This window comes from Entelurus aequoreus, linkage group LG20 (assembly GCF_033978785.1).
Source record: "Entelurus aequoreus isolate RoL-2023_Sb linkage group LG20, RoL_Eaeq_v1.1, whole genome shotgun sequence".
In the NCBI taxonomy this organism is placed as follows: Eukaryota; Metazoa; Chordata; class Actinopteri; order Syngnathiformes; family Syngnathidae; genus Entelurus; species Entelurus aequoreus.
Window position 1 is genome coordinate 41,104,522 of NC_084750.1, and position 21,018 is coordinate 41,125,539.

General features: G+C 34.8%; 1 protein-coding gene across 3 annotated transcripts in view; it reads left to right on the forward strand.

Moving 5' to 3' along the window:
- The window catches only part of adgrb2 (adhesion G protein-coupled receptor B2), a 536,693-nt gene that overhangs the window by 259,317 nt on the left and 256,358 nt on the right, over positions 1 to 21,018 (forward strand). For all 3 annotated transcript variants that reach the window (XM_062030114.1, XM_062030112.1, XM_062030113.1), the window contains exons 8-13: positions 6,288 to 6,389; positions 9,191 to 9,297; positions 11,351 to 11,545; positions 13,683 to 13,751; positions 13,958 to 14,066; positions 17,763 to 17,909. In XM_062030114.1, the coding sequence (XP_061886098.1) occupies positions 6,288 to 6,389; positions 9,191 to 9,297; positions 11,351 to 11,545; positions 13,683 to 13,751; positions 13,958 to 14,066; positions 17,763 to 17,909 (729 nt within the window). The remainder of the gene's footprint in view (positions 1 to 6,287; positions 6,390 to 9,190; positions 9,298 to 11,350; positions 11,546 to 13,682; positions 13,752 to 13,957; positions 14,067 to 17,762; positions 17,910 to 21,018) is intronic.

A 21,018-nucleotide genomic window follows, 5' to 3' on the forward strand; every position in this document is an offset into this window, starting at 1 on the left:
GAAGTAAAATATTTTTTTTACTTTGTGTGTTTTGCATTCTGAAGTGAGGTTGCAACTAGGGATGTCCGATTAATGTTTTAAAATGTAATATCGGAAATTATTGGTATCGTTTTTTTTATTATCGGTATCGTTTTTTTGTTTTTGTTTTGTTTTTTTTGTTTGTTTGTTTTTTGTATTAAATCAACATAAAAAAACACAAGATACACTTACAATTAGTGCACCAACCCAAAAAAAACTCCTTCCCCCATTTACACTCATTCACACAAAAGAGTTGTTTCTTTCTGTTATTAATATTCTGGTTCCTGCGTTATATATCAATATATATCAATACAGTCTGCAAGGGATACAGTCCGTAAGCACACATGATTGTGCGTGCTGCTGGTCCACTAATAGTACTAACCTATAACAGTTAATTTTACTCATTTTCATTCATTACTAGTTTCTATGTAACTGTTTTTATATTGTTTTACTTTCTTTATTATTCAAGAAAAAGTTTTTAATTTATTTATCTTATTTTATTAATTTTCTAAAAAAGTACCTTAACTTCACCATACCTGGTTGTCCAAATTAGGCATAATAATGTGTTAATTCCACGACTGTATATATCGGTTGATATCGGTATCGGTAATTAAAGAGTTGGACAATATCGGAATATCGGATATGGGCAAAAAGCCATTATCGGACATCCATAGTTGCAACTCTTTACTCCCATCTAGGGCTAGATATATATTTTTTCATCATTCTAGCTATAGTGGAAAGGGGGGCCCTCACAACCTACTAACCAAACGTGGGTCCACACAAAGTAGGCAAGACATGTATGTGTGTGTGTGTGTGTGTGTGTGTGTGTGTGTGTGTGTGTGTGTGTGTGTGTGTGTGTGTGTGTGTGTGTGTGTGTGTGTGTGTGTGTGTGTGTGTGTGTGTGTGTGTGTGTGTGTGTGTGTGTGTGTGTGTGTGTGTACAATTATTGGATAGGATAGACTCCTACAACGGGGAAATTATGTGGTTGCAGTGCGGATACAAAAGATAAGGTAAAAACTAGAACTGTCCAACGATTAAAGCAGTGGTTCTTAACCTGGTTGGAGGTATCGAACCCCAGCAGTTTCATATGCGCATTCACCGAACCCTTCTTTAGTGAAAAATAAAATGTTTTTTCTTTCAAATCCAAGACAAATGTATATGCTTTTTTTTACTGGTGCAGAAAATGAAGCGTGCATGAACATCACCTTGTTCAAAGAACAAAACCAACACAGTGCATGAACTCCGAACTAACGACACACCTGCAAATCGGTGTGACTTCTGCTGTTGCCTTTGAGAGACCAGTTCAGATATGCGTGGCTTCACCTTGGCAAGTGCCACTCTCATGTCATTTTCACAGCAAGGTCTGTTGCTTTTCTTCCTTTTTATGTCCAGCACCCTCGAAAAGGGTAATTCGCCGATAGGGAGAAGTTTTTATTCACACGATGAGTCGGGTGTGTCTTGACCTCCGCGGCGAACCCCTGAGGCCGACTCACCGAACCCCTAGGGTTCGATCGAACCCAGGTTAAGAACCACTGGATTAAAGTATTTAATCGCAGAATTTATGGTGTAAAAAGCACCATAAATTTTACAGTATTTTTTTAATTTTTTATTTAAAATCTACAGCTTTTTTATTTAATTTAATTTTTTTTTTTTTTTACAGTGCACAGGTTGAAAAGTCACTACATTTTAAAGTATAACACCAGGATTTTATTGTGAAAATAAAAGTGGTACCGATTTAAAATTTTCAACCGTCTGGTGTAAAAAGCACCATCAATTTTACAGTATTTTTTGTATTATTTATTTTAAATCTACAGATGTATTTTTTATTTTTATATTTTTAAATTTTTTTACAGTGCACAGGTCGAAAAGTCACTACATTTTAAAGTATAACACCAGGATTTTATTGTGAAAATAAAAGTGGTACCGATTTAAAATTTTCAACCGTCTGGTGTAAAAAGCACCATCAATTTTACAGTATTTTTTGTATTTATTTTAAATCTACAGATGTATTTTTTATTTTTTTATTTTTTTTTACAGTGCACAGATCGAAAAGTCACTACATTATAAAGTATAACACCAGGGTTTTACCGTAAAAGTAAAAGTGGTACCAATTTCAAATTTTCAGCCATCTGGTGTAAAAAGCACCAGAAATTTTACAGTAATTTTTTTTTTTTTTCTGTAAAATCTACAGGGGTTTTTTTTTGTTTTTTTGTTTTTTTTTACAGTGCAAAGATTAAAAAAAAAGTGACTACATTTTAAAGTATAACACCAGGATTTTACCATAAAAATAAAAATGATACCAATTTAAAATTTTCAGCCGTCTGGTGTAAAAAGCACCAAAAATGTTACAGTAAAATGTTTTTTACTGTATAATCTACAAATTTTGTATTTATTTTTTTACAGTGCACAGATAAAAAAAAAGTCACTACATTTTAAAGTATAACACCAGGATTATACCATAAAAATAAAAGTGGTACAGATTTCAAATTTTCAGCCATCTGAAAATTTTACTGTAAAATTAAGTGTTTTTCTGTAAAATCTACAGGTTTCTTTTTTTTGTTTGTTTTTTTATATACTGTGCACAGATATAAAAGTTACTACATCGTAAAGTATAACACCAGGGTTTTACCGTAAAAATAAAAGCGGTACCGATTTAAATTTTTCAGCCATCTGGTGTAAAAAGCACCAAAAATTTTACAGTAAAGTTTAGTTTTTTTCTGTAAAATCTACAGTTGTTTTTTTTTTGTTTTTTTTTACAGTGCACTGATAAAAAAAAGTCACTACATTTTAAAGTAAAACACCAGGATTTTACTGTAAAAAATAAAATTGGTACCAATTTAAAATGTTCAACGATCTGGAGTAAAAAGCACCAAAAATTTTACAGTAAAATGTTTTTTACTGTAAAATCTACAACATTTGTATTGATTTTTTTACAGTGCACAGATAAAAAAGTCACTACATTTTTAAGTATAACACCAGGATTATACCATAAAAGTAAAAGTGGTACGGATTTCAAATTTTCAGCCATCTGGTGTAAAAAGCACAATGAATTTTACAGTAAAATTTAATTTTTTTCTGTAAAAACTGAAGTTTTGTTCCTTTTTTTCTTTTTTTTTACAGTGCACAGATATAAAAGGCACTACATTTTAAAGTATAACACCAGTATTTTACCGTAAAAATAAAAGTGGTACCAATTTAAAATTTTCAGCCATCTGGTGTAAAAAGCACCAACAATTTTACAGTAAAATGTTTTTTACGGTAAAATCTACATTTAAAATTTTTTTTTTTACAGTGAACAGATATAAAAGGCACTACATTTTAAAGTATAACACCAGGATTTTACCATAAAAATAAAAGTGGTACCGATTTAAAATTTTCAGCCATCTGGTGTAAAAAGCACAATAAATTTTACAGTAAAATTTAATTTTTTTCTGTAAAAACTACAGTTTTGTTTCTTTTTTTCTTTTTTTTACAGTGCACAGATATAAAAGGCACTACATTTTAAAGTATAACACCAGGATTTTACCGTAAAAATAAAAGTGGTACCAATTAAAAATGTTCAGCCATCTGGTGTAAAAAGCACCAACAATTTTACAGTAAAATATTTTTTACTGTAAAATCTACTTTTTTTTTTTGCAGTGAACAGATAAAAAGTCACTACATTTTAAAGTATAACACCAGGATTTTACCATAAAAATAAAAGTGGTACCGATTTAAAATTTTCAGCCATCTGGTGTAAAAAGCACCATGAATTTTACAGTAAAATTAAGTTTTTTTCTGTAAAACCTTTTTTTTTTACAGGTCATTCCTTGTTTTGTTTTGTGGGTGTTTTTCAGATTTTGTTTCACTTCCTGACCTGTGCTTTTATTTTGGTGGCTCTTCCTGTTTTGTTGGCGTTTTCCTGGAACTGCTTCACGCCAGTCCCTGAGCACTTGTCCCCACGACTGTTTCCTATTGCAATCAAGACCATTCATGTTGTGCAGCTGTCACTTTTTCATTGTTTGGTGATTCATCTCTATGCACATTGTGGACGCTTTTCCTGCCGCTTGTGTTTACTCGTAAGTCCTTGCTGTTCTCCAGCGTTCCCTTTTTGTTATTTTATGTCATGTCAGCCTTTGCTGCTCTTCAGCAAATCTGTTTTAGGTTTGTGTTAGGTGTGTTAGGTTTCGATTAGCATAGCCTTCCCTATGCTTCTAGAGCACTTCCCATGTTGTCATCACAATAGTTTTTTTTACCTGCACACTGCTTCCTCGGCTTTTCTGCATCTTGGGATCACACCAACAATCATGCGACTCGAGCGTCACAATCATGCTTTTTTTAAAGAGCTCAACACAAAAACATACACACGCTCTTAAAAAAAAAAAAAAAGACCTGCAGTGCGTTCGTGTCTTGCCAGAGTTTGTATTTTTTAGGAATACAAAATGTGTATTCCTGCTGTAGGAGCACTTGTATTAAGAAAAGGAGCTACACTTGTTTTTAGATATCAGTTTGGCGCATTAATAACACAAAATGTGGATTGTTATAACCTTTCTTTGATTGTCAAAGATGTTTGTTGGTGTAATCTGTGATATTTCTACCTGAATAAATACTTCTAATATTCTGTACATTTCATGTTTTGCAAGTTAATGGTATTCATATTGCTGCATGACAATGTTTTAACTCTCACTATTTATTAATAATGTTAATATTCAGCCTGCCAAACATTCTGTAACTGAGGAGTATTAAACCAGAACACGGGGTAGAAAATGGATGGATGGATGGATGTTATATAAAAAAAAATGTACACAATATTTCGGCCATATTTCTCAACTGATGTACTCGCATTTATTTAGGTGCAAATATCACAGATTACATTACAAAACATATCTGACAAAGCATGAACACAAAATAAGACAATTCAGACGTGTTTATTTTGTTAATGTAGTTCAACCGCATGCAAACCATAGCGCCTTTATTTTGAAGCCGGAAAAGTGTGATGTTTGGAGAAGGTGTCTTGGCATGTTTTGACGACGGTCCTGATTTTTTGCAATCAAAAAAATGTCCACTTTCGCAACCAAGAGAGCCAACTCTATCCTAGGCTGCCCACTACAGAGGCGTCATCTTTGAAAAAATGACAAGTCAGAGTTCCACGTGTGTAGGTGCTGGCAAGGGACGAAGGTCTGAGTGCACAACAACCTTTTAGTGTTTTTGAAGAAGCTCTCGAGCCGCTTTGAGGCCAAGACGAGGATCATGTCTGTCGGCATTTTTTTATTTTATTTTTTACGTCTTAATTCCGCTCGGCCTCCGCCAGCGCTCCCCCGCCCCTCGGAGTGTCTTCAGAGCGTTCTGCGGCGTTGGTTTCATGAGATACTGTACCGTGACACTTAGCTGTGTACAGTACAAGGGCTCGCAGGAAGATATTGGTTACAGTTCTTGTTTTTATGGCAACTAAATTTGACCCGCACGCTGCCTTCTGTCTCTGCATCCTGGGGTCACGCCATCAGACGACATGTGTGACAGTAACCCCCAAAGACACCACATCCTTATTTTGCTCAGCAGTGTTTCTCACCTTGTTTATCACCTTATGTTACTGCCTACTCGAAGATGTGGCGTTCGCAAACGAACCAAGTCTTTTGAACTGCTCTTTCAGGGGAAAATTAAATCAAAGGACGCATAGCACTTTTTTTATTTATTTATTTATTTATTTATTGTTATTCACTTTTCTGGTTCTTTGTTCTGAATTAGTTCAAGCATTGTATTATTTTATTTTTTATTATAATGATTAATATTTGCATTGTTATTTTTACTTTATTGTTAAAATGCTGTTTTTTGGTGAGTGAAAATTCAACAAAAATAAAATTATATTAAATATTTCAGAATAATTACCAACTATAGACTAATATTTGTGTAGATTTAAATTATTTTATAGGTTGATTGGCCACACTAAAATTGGCCTAGTGTGTGAATGTGAGTGTAAATGTTGTCTATCTGCGATGAGGTGGCGACTTGTCCAGGGTGTACCCCGCCTTCCGCCCGAATGCAGCTGAGATAGGCTCCTGCACCCCCTGCAACCCCAAAAGGGACAAGCGGTAGAAAATGGATGGATGGATGATCCACATTTGACCTCATAACTGCTACCAGTGGGTAACGAGCCAGTCTTTTGAACGGCTCCTTGAGATCCGACTCCCTTCCAAGAGCCACCAATCCCATCTCTCCTTGGCAGTTTTCCTTTTACTGAACTTGCTTCTGATTTTAGGGTTTAATAAAGTGATTGTGTGGTTCTCCAACAGCTCCTCATGAGATCTGCAAGGAGGAGAACATCCTGAGCATATCGTGGAAGAGAGCCTCTGCTGGAGAAAGTGTTTACAACAAGTGTCCAACAAACGCTACTGGTCAGTCAATCAACCTCCTCCTCTGGGAAATACCATTTAAAAACATATTTTATGGTTTAACAATAGTAGAGCAGTGGCCATCATTTTGTTGTAAAAAAAAGTATTGTTTTTCTATTTACCACAAAACAAACACATTTTACAGTAGTACCGGTATAAAATTCTGAGCCATCTTTTGTAAAAAGCACCATCAATTTTACAGTAAAATTGTTTTATTTACTGTAAAATCTACAGATCTTTTTTTATTTAATTTTTTATTTTTTTCCAGTGCACAGATAAAAAAGTAACTACATTTTAAAGTATAACACCAGGATTTTACCGTAAAAATAAAAGTGGTGCCAATTTTAAATTTTCAGCCATCTGGTGTAAAAAGCACCATAAATTTTACAGTAAAATTTAGGTTTTTTTACTGTAAAATCTACAGATTTTTTTAAATTTTTTTTTTTACAGTGCACAGATAAAAAAGTCACTACATTTTAAAGTGTAATACCAGGATTTTACCGTAAAAATGAAAGTGGTGCCAATTTGACATTTTCAGCCATCTGGTGTAAAAAGCACCATACATTTTACAGTAAGATTTAGTTTTTTTTACTGTAAAATCTACAGATTATTATTTATTTTTATTTTTTTACAGTGCACAGATAAAAAAGTCACTACATTTTAAAGTGTAATACCAGGATTTTACCGCAAAAATAAAAGTGGTACCAATTAAAAATTTTCAGCCATCTGGTGTAAAAAGCACCATCAATTTTACAGTAAAATTTAATTTTTTTATTGTAAAATCTATAGATTATTATTTTTATTTGTATTTTTCTAACAGTGCACAGATAAAAAAGTCACTACATTTTAAAGTGTAATACCAGGATTTTATCGCAAAAATAAAATTGGTACCAATTCAAAATTTGCAGCCATCTGGTTTAAAAAGCACCATACATTTTACAGTAAAATAGTTTTTTACTGTAAAATCTACAGATCTTTTTTTATTTAATTTTTTTTTCTTCCAGTGCACAGATAAAAAAGTAACTACATTTTAAAGTATAACACCAGGATTTTACCGTAAATAAAAGTGGTGCCAATTTTAAATTTTCAGCCATCTGGTGTAAAAAACACCATCAATTTTACAGTAAAATTTAGTTTTTTACTGTAAAATCAACGGATTAAAAAAATAAATATATATATATATATATATATATATATATATATATATATATATATATATATATATATATATATATATATATATATATATATATATATTTATTTTTTTAAGAGTGCATATAACAGTCACTACATTTTACAACACCAGGATTTTACCATAAAAGTAAAAGTAAAATAAAAATAAAAGTGGTACGAATTTAAAAGTTTCAGCCATCTGGTGTAAAAAGCACCATAAATTTTACAGTATTTTTTTTTTTTTTTTACTGTAAAATCCACAGATTTTTTAAATATTTTTATTTTTTACAGTGCACAGATAAAAAAGTCACTACATTTTAAAGTATAACACCAGGATTATACCATAAAAATAAAAGTGGTACCGATTCAACATTTTCAGCCATCTGGTTTAAAAAGCATCATACATTTTACAGTATTTTTTATTTATTTTTACAGTAAAATCTATAAACGTTTTATTTTATTTCTTTATTATATTTTTACAGTGCACAGATAAAAAAAAATCACTACATTTTAAAGCATAACACCAGGATTTTACCGTAAAAATAAAAGTGGTACCAATTTCCATTTTAAGACAATTCGGTATAAAAAGACACCATAGGTTTGCCGGTAAAATTACAGTTGGCTATAAAAAATGTTTTTAAATGTTTCGATTTTACGGTAAATATCTGGCTGCTGAGTCGCTATAATTTTAAACAAAAAATTAATTTACAGCCATTCCGTGTAAAAAGTAAAGTAAATGTTATGGTAAAATGTTGTCTTATTTACCGTGAAAGCTACAGATTAAAAATAAAAAAATTACAGTGCAAAAAAAGTCAAACTATTTTACAGTATAACACGACATTGCACTGGCCATGATTTTTCTTCTATTTTATCATTTTTCTATTTACTGAAAGATAATAACCATAGATTTCACAGACATCTTTTATTAGATTTAGATGTTAATTTTACTGTAAAAATAACAATGGTGCATATTTTTAAATAACAGCGATTTGGTTTTTTTTTTTTTTTTTTAAATTTTACAGTAAAATTCTGCCGCTTAAGCTGCAAGTTTTTTTTACTGTAAAATCTACAGATTTGTTAGTTGTTGTTTGTTTTTTTACAGTGCACAGAAAGAGTCAGTAGATATTACAGTGTTACGCTGGCAAATTAGTCGCAGTAATTTTATTGTGGAAAAAAAATGTGGTGTCGTTTTTTTCATTTACCGAAAATTGACCATACATTTAACAGTAAAAAAAACTCTGGCAGCTCATTTGCAGTAATTTTACTGTAAATATAACAGCGTTACCTATTTGCAATTTCCAGCCATTTTGTGTAAAAAACACCGTACATTTTTACGGTGAAATTCTGGCTTTTCTTTTTCTTTACAGTATGCACTGTAAAAGTAAAACAAAAGTGCAGATTTTACGATAAAAACAATGACTGAGGATTTTACTGTGAAAATGTTTTTTTTCCATTTACAGTAATGCACTGTAAACTTGTGTACTCATTTTCAATTCATAGTAATTTGGTGTGAAAACCGGTGTAACATTTTTCTGTAAGTTCTGGCGACCGAGCTGGCAGTTTTTTACCATAAAATCTACACATTCTTTGGTGTAAAAGTACCATAAAAGTTGCTTCTTTTCCCCTTTTAGGATCTGCTAGTCGTCGTTGCCTGCTGGACAATAATGGAGTTGCTTTCTGGGGTCCTCCGAGCTTCGCCAGATGCATCTCACTTGAATATCGATATTTGCACATATCTGTAAGTTCATATCTCACTTGAATATCTACATCTGTATTTACCTGCATCTCTCCTCCACTTGCACCATCATTTTATCATTCAAATCCAATTTTTTATATATATATATATATATATATATATATATATATATATATATATATATATATATATATATATATATATATATATATATATATATATATAATATATATATACATATATATATATATATATATATATATATATATACAGTATATATATAATTATTATTATTATTTTTTTTTTTTTTTTATAATAAGTATAAGTATAGATAAATAATTAATGAAATGAAAGCTGCACAAAATGAATGAATGAATAATAAATAAAATAACTAAAAACTAATAGATTAATGAATAAAAGCAAAATAAATGACAGCTGTTAAAAAATAAATACATGAAATAACAAATAGGAAATAAATATGTACATAAAATAAAAAATAAATGACAGCTGCTAAAAAATAGATGAATAAATGATAAATTAAATTAAAAATAAGAATTAAAGCAATACATAACATATAAATACATGACAACTGCTAAAATAAAAATATAATAAATACATAAATAAATTAAATTAAATTAAATAACTGCTAAAAAAATATATGTATATTTTTAAACAGTTAATAAATGAATAAGTGAATAAATTAAATATAAAGAAATTACAGCGGCTCAAAACATCTAAAAAATAAAATAACTTAAAAATAAATAAATTAAATAAAGAGAAATGACAGCTGATGAAAGACAGAAAAAAAAAAAATAATTCAAATAAATACAATAAAAAGAAATAACAGCTGGTGAAAAAATGAAAATAAAATTTAAAAAATAAATAAAGCCGGAAAAAAAATGAAATTATATACTGTATATATATTTTTAAATAAATGAATTAATAAATACAATAAAAACAAATGACAGCTGCATAACATAAATAAATAAATGAAAATAAAATAAGATAAATGAATACATAAAATACAAATAAATGACAGCTGCTAAAAAATGAAATGAAAAATAAACAAATAAAATTATTATAAAATAAACAAATAGAAAAATCTAAATAAATGACAGCTGCGGAAAAAAAAAATGTATACACTTCTTTTCAAATAAATGAATACATTTGTAAATACAATAAACAAGAAATGACAGCTGTCAAAGTTGACTTATATGGCCCTAAATCTCAAAGTATCCAAAGGGCTGCACAAGCCACAACGACATCCTCGGCTCAGATCCCACATCAGGCCAAGCAAAAACTCAACCCACTGGGATACAATGACAAACAATGAGAAACTCTGGAGTAATAAAAACAAATACAAAATAGAATGAAAAAAAAAGATCAATAAATGAATGACAACTTCTGCAGGTATCGCCGCTATAACACCAAACCTGTAAAGGTGACCTCAGCCACCACGGAACTTTCAAAGTTTGCTCCAAATAGTGTCTTTCGTCAAGCTATCCTGGTATCTATAATTAGCTTTTTCCAGCGCTGCGCGCTCCCACTTATCAATTAATGAACAGCGCTAATGAACGTGTTCATCAGCCAGACTCCTGTGAACTCCTACCTTTCCCTCTCCTCTCCCCTCCACTACGGCACGGCAGATTATACGGGGCGGTTGTTGCGTGGCAGCGGAGGGTTGGGGGGGGGTTTACCGATTGTGGCGTGGAAGACTTGATTGCACTGTTACCTTCTGTTCCAACCGCCCATTAATACCAGGAGTCAATTTTGGTTTTTTTACAGCTTGCTCTGCATTACACACACACACACACACACACACACACACACACACACACACACACACACACACACACACACACACACACACACACACACATCCTTTCCATATTCCTCTTAGCAATGATGAGATCCAATTTATGCCTGAGAGTGCTTCTGCCGCCCCACTCGCCTATTTTAAGCACAGTCAGGAACATCTGCCGTGCACAAACACATGTTGTCCTCTCTGGAAGCGCAGCAAAGTAAAAGAAAAAATAAATATATATATATATATATATATATTTCCCGCACTCACCATCTTTGTCTGCCTCCGCAGTTACGAGAGCATCTCGCGAAGGGTCAGAGGACCCTGGCCGGGGAGGGCATGTCTCAGATCGTAAGAAGTCTCCTGGAGCTCTTGCAGGGGAGGAGCTACTACAGTGGCGACCTTCTCTTTTCCACGGAGATCTTGCGAAATGTGACGGACACCTTCAAAAGAGCAACCTACATCCCAGCTCCTGACGACGTGCAGGTAGGCCCGGGCCGGACAAACGTTGTGCGTGAAGAAAAATAAATGAACAAAAAAAGGTGTGTAAACCTGAGTAGTGCCTCATCAGAAGTGTATCCTGCTGTGTATTGTAACAATGTATCATATTTAGCACATACAGTCGTGCGCATAAGTTTACATACCCTGGGAGAATTGATGATTTCTTGGCCATTCTTCAGAGAATATGAATGATAACACAAAAACCTTTCTTCCACTCATGCTTAATGGTTGTGTGAAGCTATTTATCGGCAAACAACTGTGTTTACTCGTTTTAAATCAAAATGACAAAAGAAAGTACCCAAATGACCCTGATCAAAAGTTTACATACCCCTGTGACTTTGATGTGATAACATGCACAAAAGTTGACACAAACAGGTTTGAATGGCTAATCAAGGTGCCAATCCTCACCTGTGACATGTTTGTTTGTAATGAATGTGTGTGTATAAAAGGTCAGTGAGTTTCTGGGCTTCTGACAGACCATTGCATCTTTCATCCAGTGCTGCGCACATGTTTCTGGATTCTGAGTCATGGGGAAGGCAAAATCATGCAAATCCTTTTCAAGCCATATTCAGTTGAATATGCTACAAAGACAACATATTTGATGTTCAAACTGATAAACTTTTTTTTTTTTGCAAATAATCATTAACTTTAGAATTTGATGCCAGCAACACGTGACAAAGAAGTTGGGAAAGGTGGCAATAAATACTGATAAAGTTGAGGAATGCTCATCAAACACTTAGTTGGAACATCCCACAGGTGAACAGGCAAATTGGGAACAGGTGGGTGCCATGATTGGGTATAAAAACAGCTTCCCAAAAAATGCTCAGTCTTTCACAAGAAAGGATGGGGTGAGGTACACCCCTTTGTCCACAACTGCGTGAGCAAATAGTCAAACAGTTTAAGAACAATGTTTCTCAAAGTGCAATTGCACGAAATTTAGGGATTTCACCATCTACAGTCCGTAATATCATCAAAAGGTTCAGAGAGTCTGGAGAAATCACTGCACGTAAGCAGCATGGCCGGAAACCAACATTGAATGACCGTGACCTTCGATCCTTCAAGCGGTACTGCATCAAAAAGCGACATCAGTGTGTAAAGGATATCACCACATGGGCTCAGGAACACTTCAGAAACCACTGTCAGTAACTACAGTTGGTCGCTACATCTGTAAGTGCACGTTAAAGCTCTACTATGTAAAGCAAAAGCCATTTATCAACAACACCCAGAAACGCCGCCGGCTTCGCTGGGCCCGGAATCATCTCAGATGGACTCATGCAAAGTGGAAAAGTGTTCTGTGGTCTGACGAGTCCACATTTCAAATTGTTTTTGGAAATATTCGACAAAGGGGAAGCGAACCATCCAGACTGTTATCGACGCAAAGTGTAAAAGCCAGCATGTGTGATGGTATGGGGGTGTATTAGTGCCCAAGGCATGGGTAACTTACACATCTGTGAAGGCACCATTAATGCTGAAAGGTACATACAGGTTTTGGAACAACATATGCTGCCATCTAAGCGCCGTCTTTTTCATGGACGCCCCTGCTTATTTCAGCAAGACAATGCCAAGCCACATTCAGCACGTCTTACAACAGCGTGGCTTCGTAAAAAAAGAGTGCGGGTACTTTCCTGGCCCACCTGCAGTCCAGACCTGTCTCCCATCGAAAATGTGTGGCGCATTATGAAGCGTAAAATACGACAGCGGAGACCCCGGACTGTTGAACGACTGAAGCTCTACAAAAAACAAGAATTAGTTTCCTCAGTTCCCAAACGTTTATTGAGTGTTGTTAAAAGGAAAGGCCATGTAACACAGTGGTGAACATGGCCTTTCCCAACTACTTTGGCATGTGTTGCAGCCATGAAATTCTAAGTTTATTATTATTTGCAAAAAAAAAAAAAGTTTATGAGTTTGAACATCAAATATGTTGTCTTTGTAGTGCATCCAATTGAATATGGGTTGAAAATGATTTGCAAATCATTGTATTCCGTTTATATTTACATCTAACACAATTTCCCAACTCATATGGAAACGGGGTTTGTACAACAAAACAAGCACAAACGGCCCCTGTGCCACACTTTGGACACCCATGACTGTTATTTATTTCCGCATCTTTGTGCTCTTCCAGAAATTCTTCCAGATAATCAGCCTGATGTTGGACATGGAAAACCTCGACAAGTGGGAGGATGTGCATCAGGTAACGTTCTGTTCTTTTCTACCCCATCCCTCGTTAGTGTTTCATTATTGGGACCACCTGTTCACGCGGCAAACAAATACTTCTTCATCGTTATGACTCGTCTTTGACCCAGCTTGGCGCCCTTGAGCTCGGCGCTTCTGGAGATGACAAATGTACTCCGAGACACGCAAGGTTGATGATGTTGACCCTTTTTTGCTTTTTGAAAGGTCGCTCCCGGTGCTGCCTTACTGATGAGAACTCTGGAAGATTTCATCCATCTCATCGGCGAGGCCCAAAAGCCTTTTCAGAGTTTCCTGGTGGTGACCAACAACCTGAGTAAGTACTGTGTAAATAAATACTTCCTAGTACATCAAAGTGTTCAAATTGTTTTACTAAAGTTCATTCATACATTCGAGACTTTTTGAGAGATAATAAGCAAGCCAGTCACGTGACCCTGTGTTACGTAGAGGAGCAACCACAGCCCCCTTCCCCGTCAATAACAATGCTAATCAAGCAGACTTTGGGAGAAATCATGATCCAGGGCCTTATATTTTATATATATATATATATATATATATATATATATATATATATATATATATATATATATATATATATATATATATATATATATTTATTAGGGATGTCCGATAATGGCTTTTTGCCGATATTCCGATATTGTCCAACTCTTTAATTACCGATACCGATATCAACCGATACCGATATCAACCGATATATGCAGTCGTGGAATTAACACATTATTATGCCTAATTTGGACAACCATGTATGGTGAAGATAAGGTACTTTTTAAAAAAAATAAATAAATAAGATAACTAAATTATAAACATTTTCTTGAATAAAAAAGAAAGTAAAACAATATAAAAACAGTTACATAGAAACTAGTAATTAATGAAAATGAGTAAAATTAACTGTTAAAGGTTAGTACTATTAGTGGACCAGCAGCACGCACAATCATGTGTGCTTACGGACTGTATCCCTTGCAGACTGTATTGATATATATTGATATATAATGTAGGAACCAGAATATTGATAACAGAAAGAAATGGGGGGAGGGAGGTTTTTTGGGTTGGTGCACTAATTGTAAGTGTATCTTGTGTTTTTTATGTTGATTTAATAAAAAAATTTAAAAAATTAAATAAATAAAAAACGATACAGATAATAAAAAACCCGATACCGATAATTTCCGATATTACATTTTAACGCATTTATAGGGACATCCCTAATATATATATATATATATATATATATATATATATATATATATATATATATATATATATATATATTTATTTATTTATTTATTTATTTATTTATTTATATATATATATATATATATATATATATATTATATATAATATAATATATAATATATATAATATAATATATATATATATATTTTTTTTATATATTATATTTTTGAGCCTGAGTACAAAGAGGATGACCAATAATAGATGTGTTGCAATATGTGCCATGTTCAGGGTTGTCAGCCGGGGGTAAACAAAAATAAAAGTGTCAGCTTTCGTGGTCGTGATTGAAAGGTGTCACTCGACATTGGCAAGTCGCCTACTTTCTGATCGCCACATCCGTCGTCTCGATTCCTCGCCGTTTTCCACCATTCCGCATTCTCCACTATCGTCTTTCTCCATTGAAAAAATAGTAACCCGAAAAGGGACCTGCTCTTTTTTTTTTTTTTATCGTTCACAATCGTTATGAGAGACAAGAAGATAAAACTTGCTGTTTTGTTTTTTTGGCATCCTAACATGTAAAAATCGTCTCATTCTAGGTGGCGAGCAAGCAATCCACTCTACCTCTAAATCACTTTAAAATTCATTCAGGGTGGGGTTTTTTTTTCAGTTTATTTGGGTAAGCACTCCATTTATGTTGAAATAGCATGGCTTCGTGTCACGCCGACCTCACTCTCTCGGCTTCCGTCTGCTCCGACGTCTCGCTCTTCCTCCGGGCTCGCTTCTAGAAGCAGTCGTTCATCCTCCGTATGTTCAGCTTCTAAAAGATAAGGTTGTGAATCCTCATTTGACCAAAAATATTCGTCTTTGTTGTCTGCTACCAAGTCCGCCATGATTAGAACACACTCGTGTTTGTTTCCGGAAGTAGGAACACACATTTGCTGTGGGACGTGAGTTGCTATGGAAACGGAAATACTGTATATGTGCCGAAGAATTAGTTCCGGCAATCATTAAAAAGACCAAAATACGGTAAATATTGTTCATATTACATATTGTTATGAAGGTGTCTGTTACTACATGATATATATACTTGCAGTGTGTATATTGTACATATTACATATTGTTATGAAGGTGTCTGTTACTACATTATATATATACTTGCCGTGTGTATATAAAACATATTAAATATTGTTATGAAGGTGTTTTTTACTACATTAAATATATACTTGCAGTTTGTATATTGTACATATTACATATTGTTATGAAGGTGTCTGTTACTACATTATATATATACTTGCAGTGTGTATATAAAACATATTAAATATTGTTATGAAGGTGTTTTTTACTACATTAAATATATACTTGCAGTTTGTATATTGTACATATTACATATTGTTATGAAGGTGTCTGTTACTACATTATATATATATACTTGCAGTGTGTATATTGTACATATTACATATTGTTATGAAGGTGTCTGTTACTACATTATATATATACTTGCCGTGTGTATATAAAACATAATAAATATTGTTATGAAGGTGTTTTTTACTACATTAAATATATACGTGCAGTGTGTATATTGTACATATTACATATTGTTATGAAGGTGTCTGTTACTACATTATATATATACTTGCCGTGTGTATATAAAACATATTAAATATTGTTATGAAGGTGTTTTTTACTACATTAAATATATACTTGCAGTTTGTATATTGTACATATTACATATTGTTATGAAGGTGTCTGTTACTACATTATATATATACTTGCAGTGTGTATATAAAACATATTAAATATTGTTATGAAGGTGTTTTTTACTACATTAAATATATACTTGCAGTTTGTATATTGTACATATTACATATTGTTATGAAGGTGTCTGTTACTACATTATATATATACTGGCAGTGTGTATATTGTACATATTACATATTGTTATGAAGGTGTCTAATTCTACATTATATATACTTGAAGTGTGTATATTGTACATATTACATATTGTTATGAAGGTGTCTGTTACTACATTATATATATACTTGCAGTGTGTATATTGTACATATTACATATTGTTATGAAGGTGTCTGTTACTACATTATATATATACTTGCAGTGTGTATATTGTACATATTACATATTGTTATGAAGGTGTCTGTTACTACATTATATATATACTTGCAGTGTCTATATTGTACATATTACATATTGTTATGAAGGTGTCTGTTACTACATTATATATATACTTGCAGTGTGTATATTGTACATATTACATATTGTTATGAAGGTGTCTGTTACTACATTATATATATACTTGCAGTGTGTATATTGTACATATTACATATTGTTATGAAGGTGTCTGTTACTACATTATATATATACTTGCAGTGTCTATATTGTACATATTACATATTGTTATGAAGGTGTCTGTTACTACATTATATATGTACCTGCAGTGTGTATATAAAATGTTGATGGAGGGTTTTGAAGTTGTTTTAGAGACTTTAAAGGCTACAACAATGATTACTTTTAGCCTCATTTTTCAAGCGTTTATCATCTTTAAAATACAATTAAAAAAGAAGTGTTTTCTTGTCTCTCATAATGATTTTGAACGATGGGTAAAATTCCCCAAAATTGCAGTTCCCCTTTAACATTGGGACATAGTGGAGGTTTTGGGATGAGATAAGCTCTGCTTCCTCCTACTCCTTTTCGGACAAGTTGCGTCATGCTAACATCAAGGTGATGAGCATGTAGCAGCGTGTCAATAACGCCTCAGTTGCCAGCCGCCGTGCCGCATGCTAAGTGTCGCCGTCTGTTGTTTGCGCAGTGATAACCATCCAGCGAGAGCCTGTGTCAGCAGTTTCCAGCGATATTAACTTCCCCATGAAGGGCCGCAGGGGGATGAAGGACTGGGCCAGGACAGCCGAGGACAAGCTCTACATACCCAAGGAGGTCTTCACCGTCCCAAATGAAGGTAGGACCACACAAAACAAGTGCAACTTTTTGCATTCAACCGCGACCATATCGGGTGTTGTTGACACGCCGGCCTAAACCGTGTCCACCGAAACGGTCACCGCCAGCGTCTGGATGGTCAGGCTGCAAAAACCAAGCTCAAAGCCATCATTTTGGATAAGATTGAGTTATCACTTCACCCGCTCCGTCTCGACACGTTTTGGCGAGGCGTTATCGCGGCGCCCAACAGCCTCTTCAGTCAAGGTCAGACAAGTCGGACAAGAAGTGTTACTATCAGCGCAAATTTATGCACTTAGGAATGTGTCTGGTTGAGGCAGACAGACGACTCGTGAAGGGGAGTGGAAGGGCAGCGCCGAGGCAGATTTACGCCGGGAAGAGTCTCCCGAGGGTTCCTGGGGATGTTGCACGCCTTTTAATTTGTTCAAAAAGAGACACCCAATTGCTGTAAATTGCTCTTTGGTTGTTTAATGGAAAGCAAAGTGCAGGTAAAGCTGGAAGTGTGTGCTTGTTTGCAGGTAGCCACCGTCTCATCCGTCTTAATGGTGTTTAGCACACAATCAGGGTATTGTTTGGACTCCATTTACCTGGGGGACACTAGAGGAGTCACAGCTTAATTTGAGGTTTAAAAATATTTAAATATTGTTTGGTTACTTTTTTTGTTGTTGCAAATCATCTCCGATCAATATGTGAAAAGCCTTTTTATTGGTCGGTATGACGCATCCACGCCCATATCAGCCCTGACCGACCAATGAAAAGGTTTCTCTTGTTGCCTACAGAGGAGGCCCCGCCCATAAAATGGAAGTTGAGTCGTATCCAAAAAATAAAAAGGATTTTCAACCCGGACAAATTTATTTACAATAAAAGGAAAACTTTTTCCGACCACAAAAAGTATTTATCAAAGAAAACTATTTTTTTCCCCAAAAATATTTGAAAGTGAAAATGGAAAAAAGCGAGATTTGTTTAAAAAAAAAATTTGACAATTTTTCCACATTTTGGCCTGTTTTTGGCTTTTTCTTTCTGTGAGACCATTTCGACCACTTTCGGGGAGGGAATTTTGACAATTTTTCCACATTTTGTCCTGTTTTTGCCTTTTTCTTCCCGGGTCCCCTGTGAGTCATCCCAGGGGGTATTTTTGACATTTCTCTCATTTTAGCTCTTCCCGAGACTTGTGGAACTTACTCCCGGGGAGGGAATTTTGACCATTTTGACCATTTTTCCACATTTTGGCCTGTTTTTGCCTTTTTCTTCCTGTGAGACCATTTCGACCACTTTCGGGGAGGGAATTTTGACAATTTTTCCACATTTTGTCCTGTTTTTGCCTTTTTCTTCCCGGGTTGCCTGTGAGTCATCCCAGGGGGTATTTTTGACATTTTCCTCATTTTAGCTCTTCCCGAGACTTGTGGAACTCACTCCCGGGGAGGGAAGTTTGGCCATTTTTTGACATTTTTTTAATTTTGGCTGTTCCCGAGACTTGTGGAACTTACTCCCAGGGAGGGAATCTTGACCATTTTTTGACATTTTTCTCATTTTGGCTCTTCCCGAGACTCTTGGAACTCACTCTAGGGGAGGGAATTTTGACAATTTTTCCAAATTTTGGCCTTTTTTTGCCTTTTCTTTCCCGTGTCTTCTGTGAGTCATCCTGGGGGGGATTTTTGAGATTTTTCTCATTTTGGCTCTTCCCGAGACTTATGGAACTCACTCCCGGGGAGGGAATTTTGACAATTTTTCCACATTTTGGCCTATTTTTGCCTTTTTCCTCCAGAGTTGCCTGTGAGTCATCCCGGGGGGTATTTTTGACATTTTTTTCATTTTGGCTCTACCCGAAACTTGTGGCACTCACTCCTGGAGAGGGAATTTTGACCATTTTCTGCATTTTTCCACGCTTTGGCCTTTTTTTGCCTTTTTCTTCCCGTGAGACCATTTCGACCATTTTTCCACATTTTGGCCTGTTTTTGCCTTTTTCTTACCGGGTCGCCTGTGAGTCATCCCAGGGGGTATTTTTGACATTTTTCTCTTTTTAACTCTCCCAAGACTTGTGGAACTCATTCCCGGGGAGGGAATTTTGACCATTTTGACCATTTTTCCACATCTTTCTCATTTTGGCTCTTCATGGGACTTGTGGAACTCACTCCCGGGGAGGGAATTTTGACCATTTTGATTTTGACTAAATTAGTTAGTCACTTTGATCAGCAGCTATATTGTCAACAGTGCGAAACAAGCGAGGGCTTGTGTGGCAATGTTGACGTTCAGAACGACGTGACCGAGCCTCACTCGCCGAGTGAAACGCGATCTAAATCCGCTGGTCCGACTCCACGGTAAAGAGCGGCGCGTGTTGAAAGCATCAAAGAAAGCATTGTCGGGACTGGCAGACACACACACAAAAAAAAGGCCAAGGTCACGTCTCACAGGAAATTACACCGGCTGACTTCCTGTCTGGCGTGCCCGCCCAAATTACAGCCCTGAGAAAGTGTCGGCTGTGAGAAGTGAGCTGTCTGATACCTTTGACTTCCACTGATGACACTGACTCTCTGACTGGCACCTGAACGCCTCATCAATGGCCTCCATGCTTACTTCGGCTGCTGTTTTGGGCAAAAAAAAACATCTACTTGGTGGAGAGAAACTGGGAAGAATGCTGAAGTAGGCAAAGTGCTGCTTATGAGTGACATGGTTTTTTTTTAATGCCCACTAGTTGCTGGGTTCACTGTTGCTATGGTAACATCAGTGATACTCTCCCAGGAAGGTGCCATTGTTTACAAAGTGGCCTCGTGTTGTTTTTTTTGGGAGTGTCGCTGTGTCTGCTCACAAAACCACAATTGGTGCCTTTTTTTTTTTTAACCGCTTTTATTATGTGAGGCCAAGTGGATTTGTGAGATTTTTTTATCAGGACTATTCCACCTGCCTCGCATGGGCGGAAAAAAAACAGTCCCTGCAGAATTTCACAGCCTCATTCTGTGATTGTTGCACGTTAAAAGCCTTCAATTGGCGGCCGTTTTTTCAGGGAGTGGTGATGTTTTGAGGCTAATTGTATTTTCTGGACTATGAGGGTATATAAGCCGCACCTACTAAATAAAAAAATATTAAAAGACAATATATTAGCTGCACCCTACTAT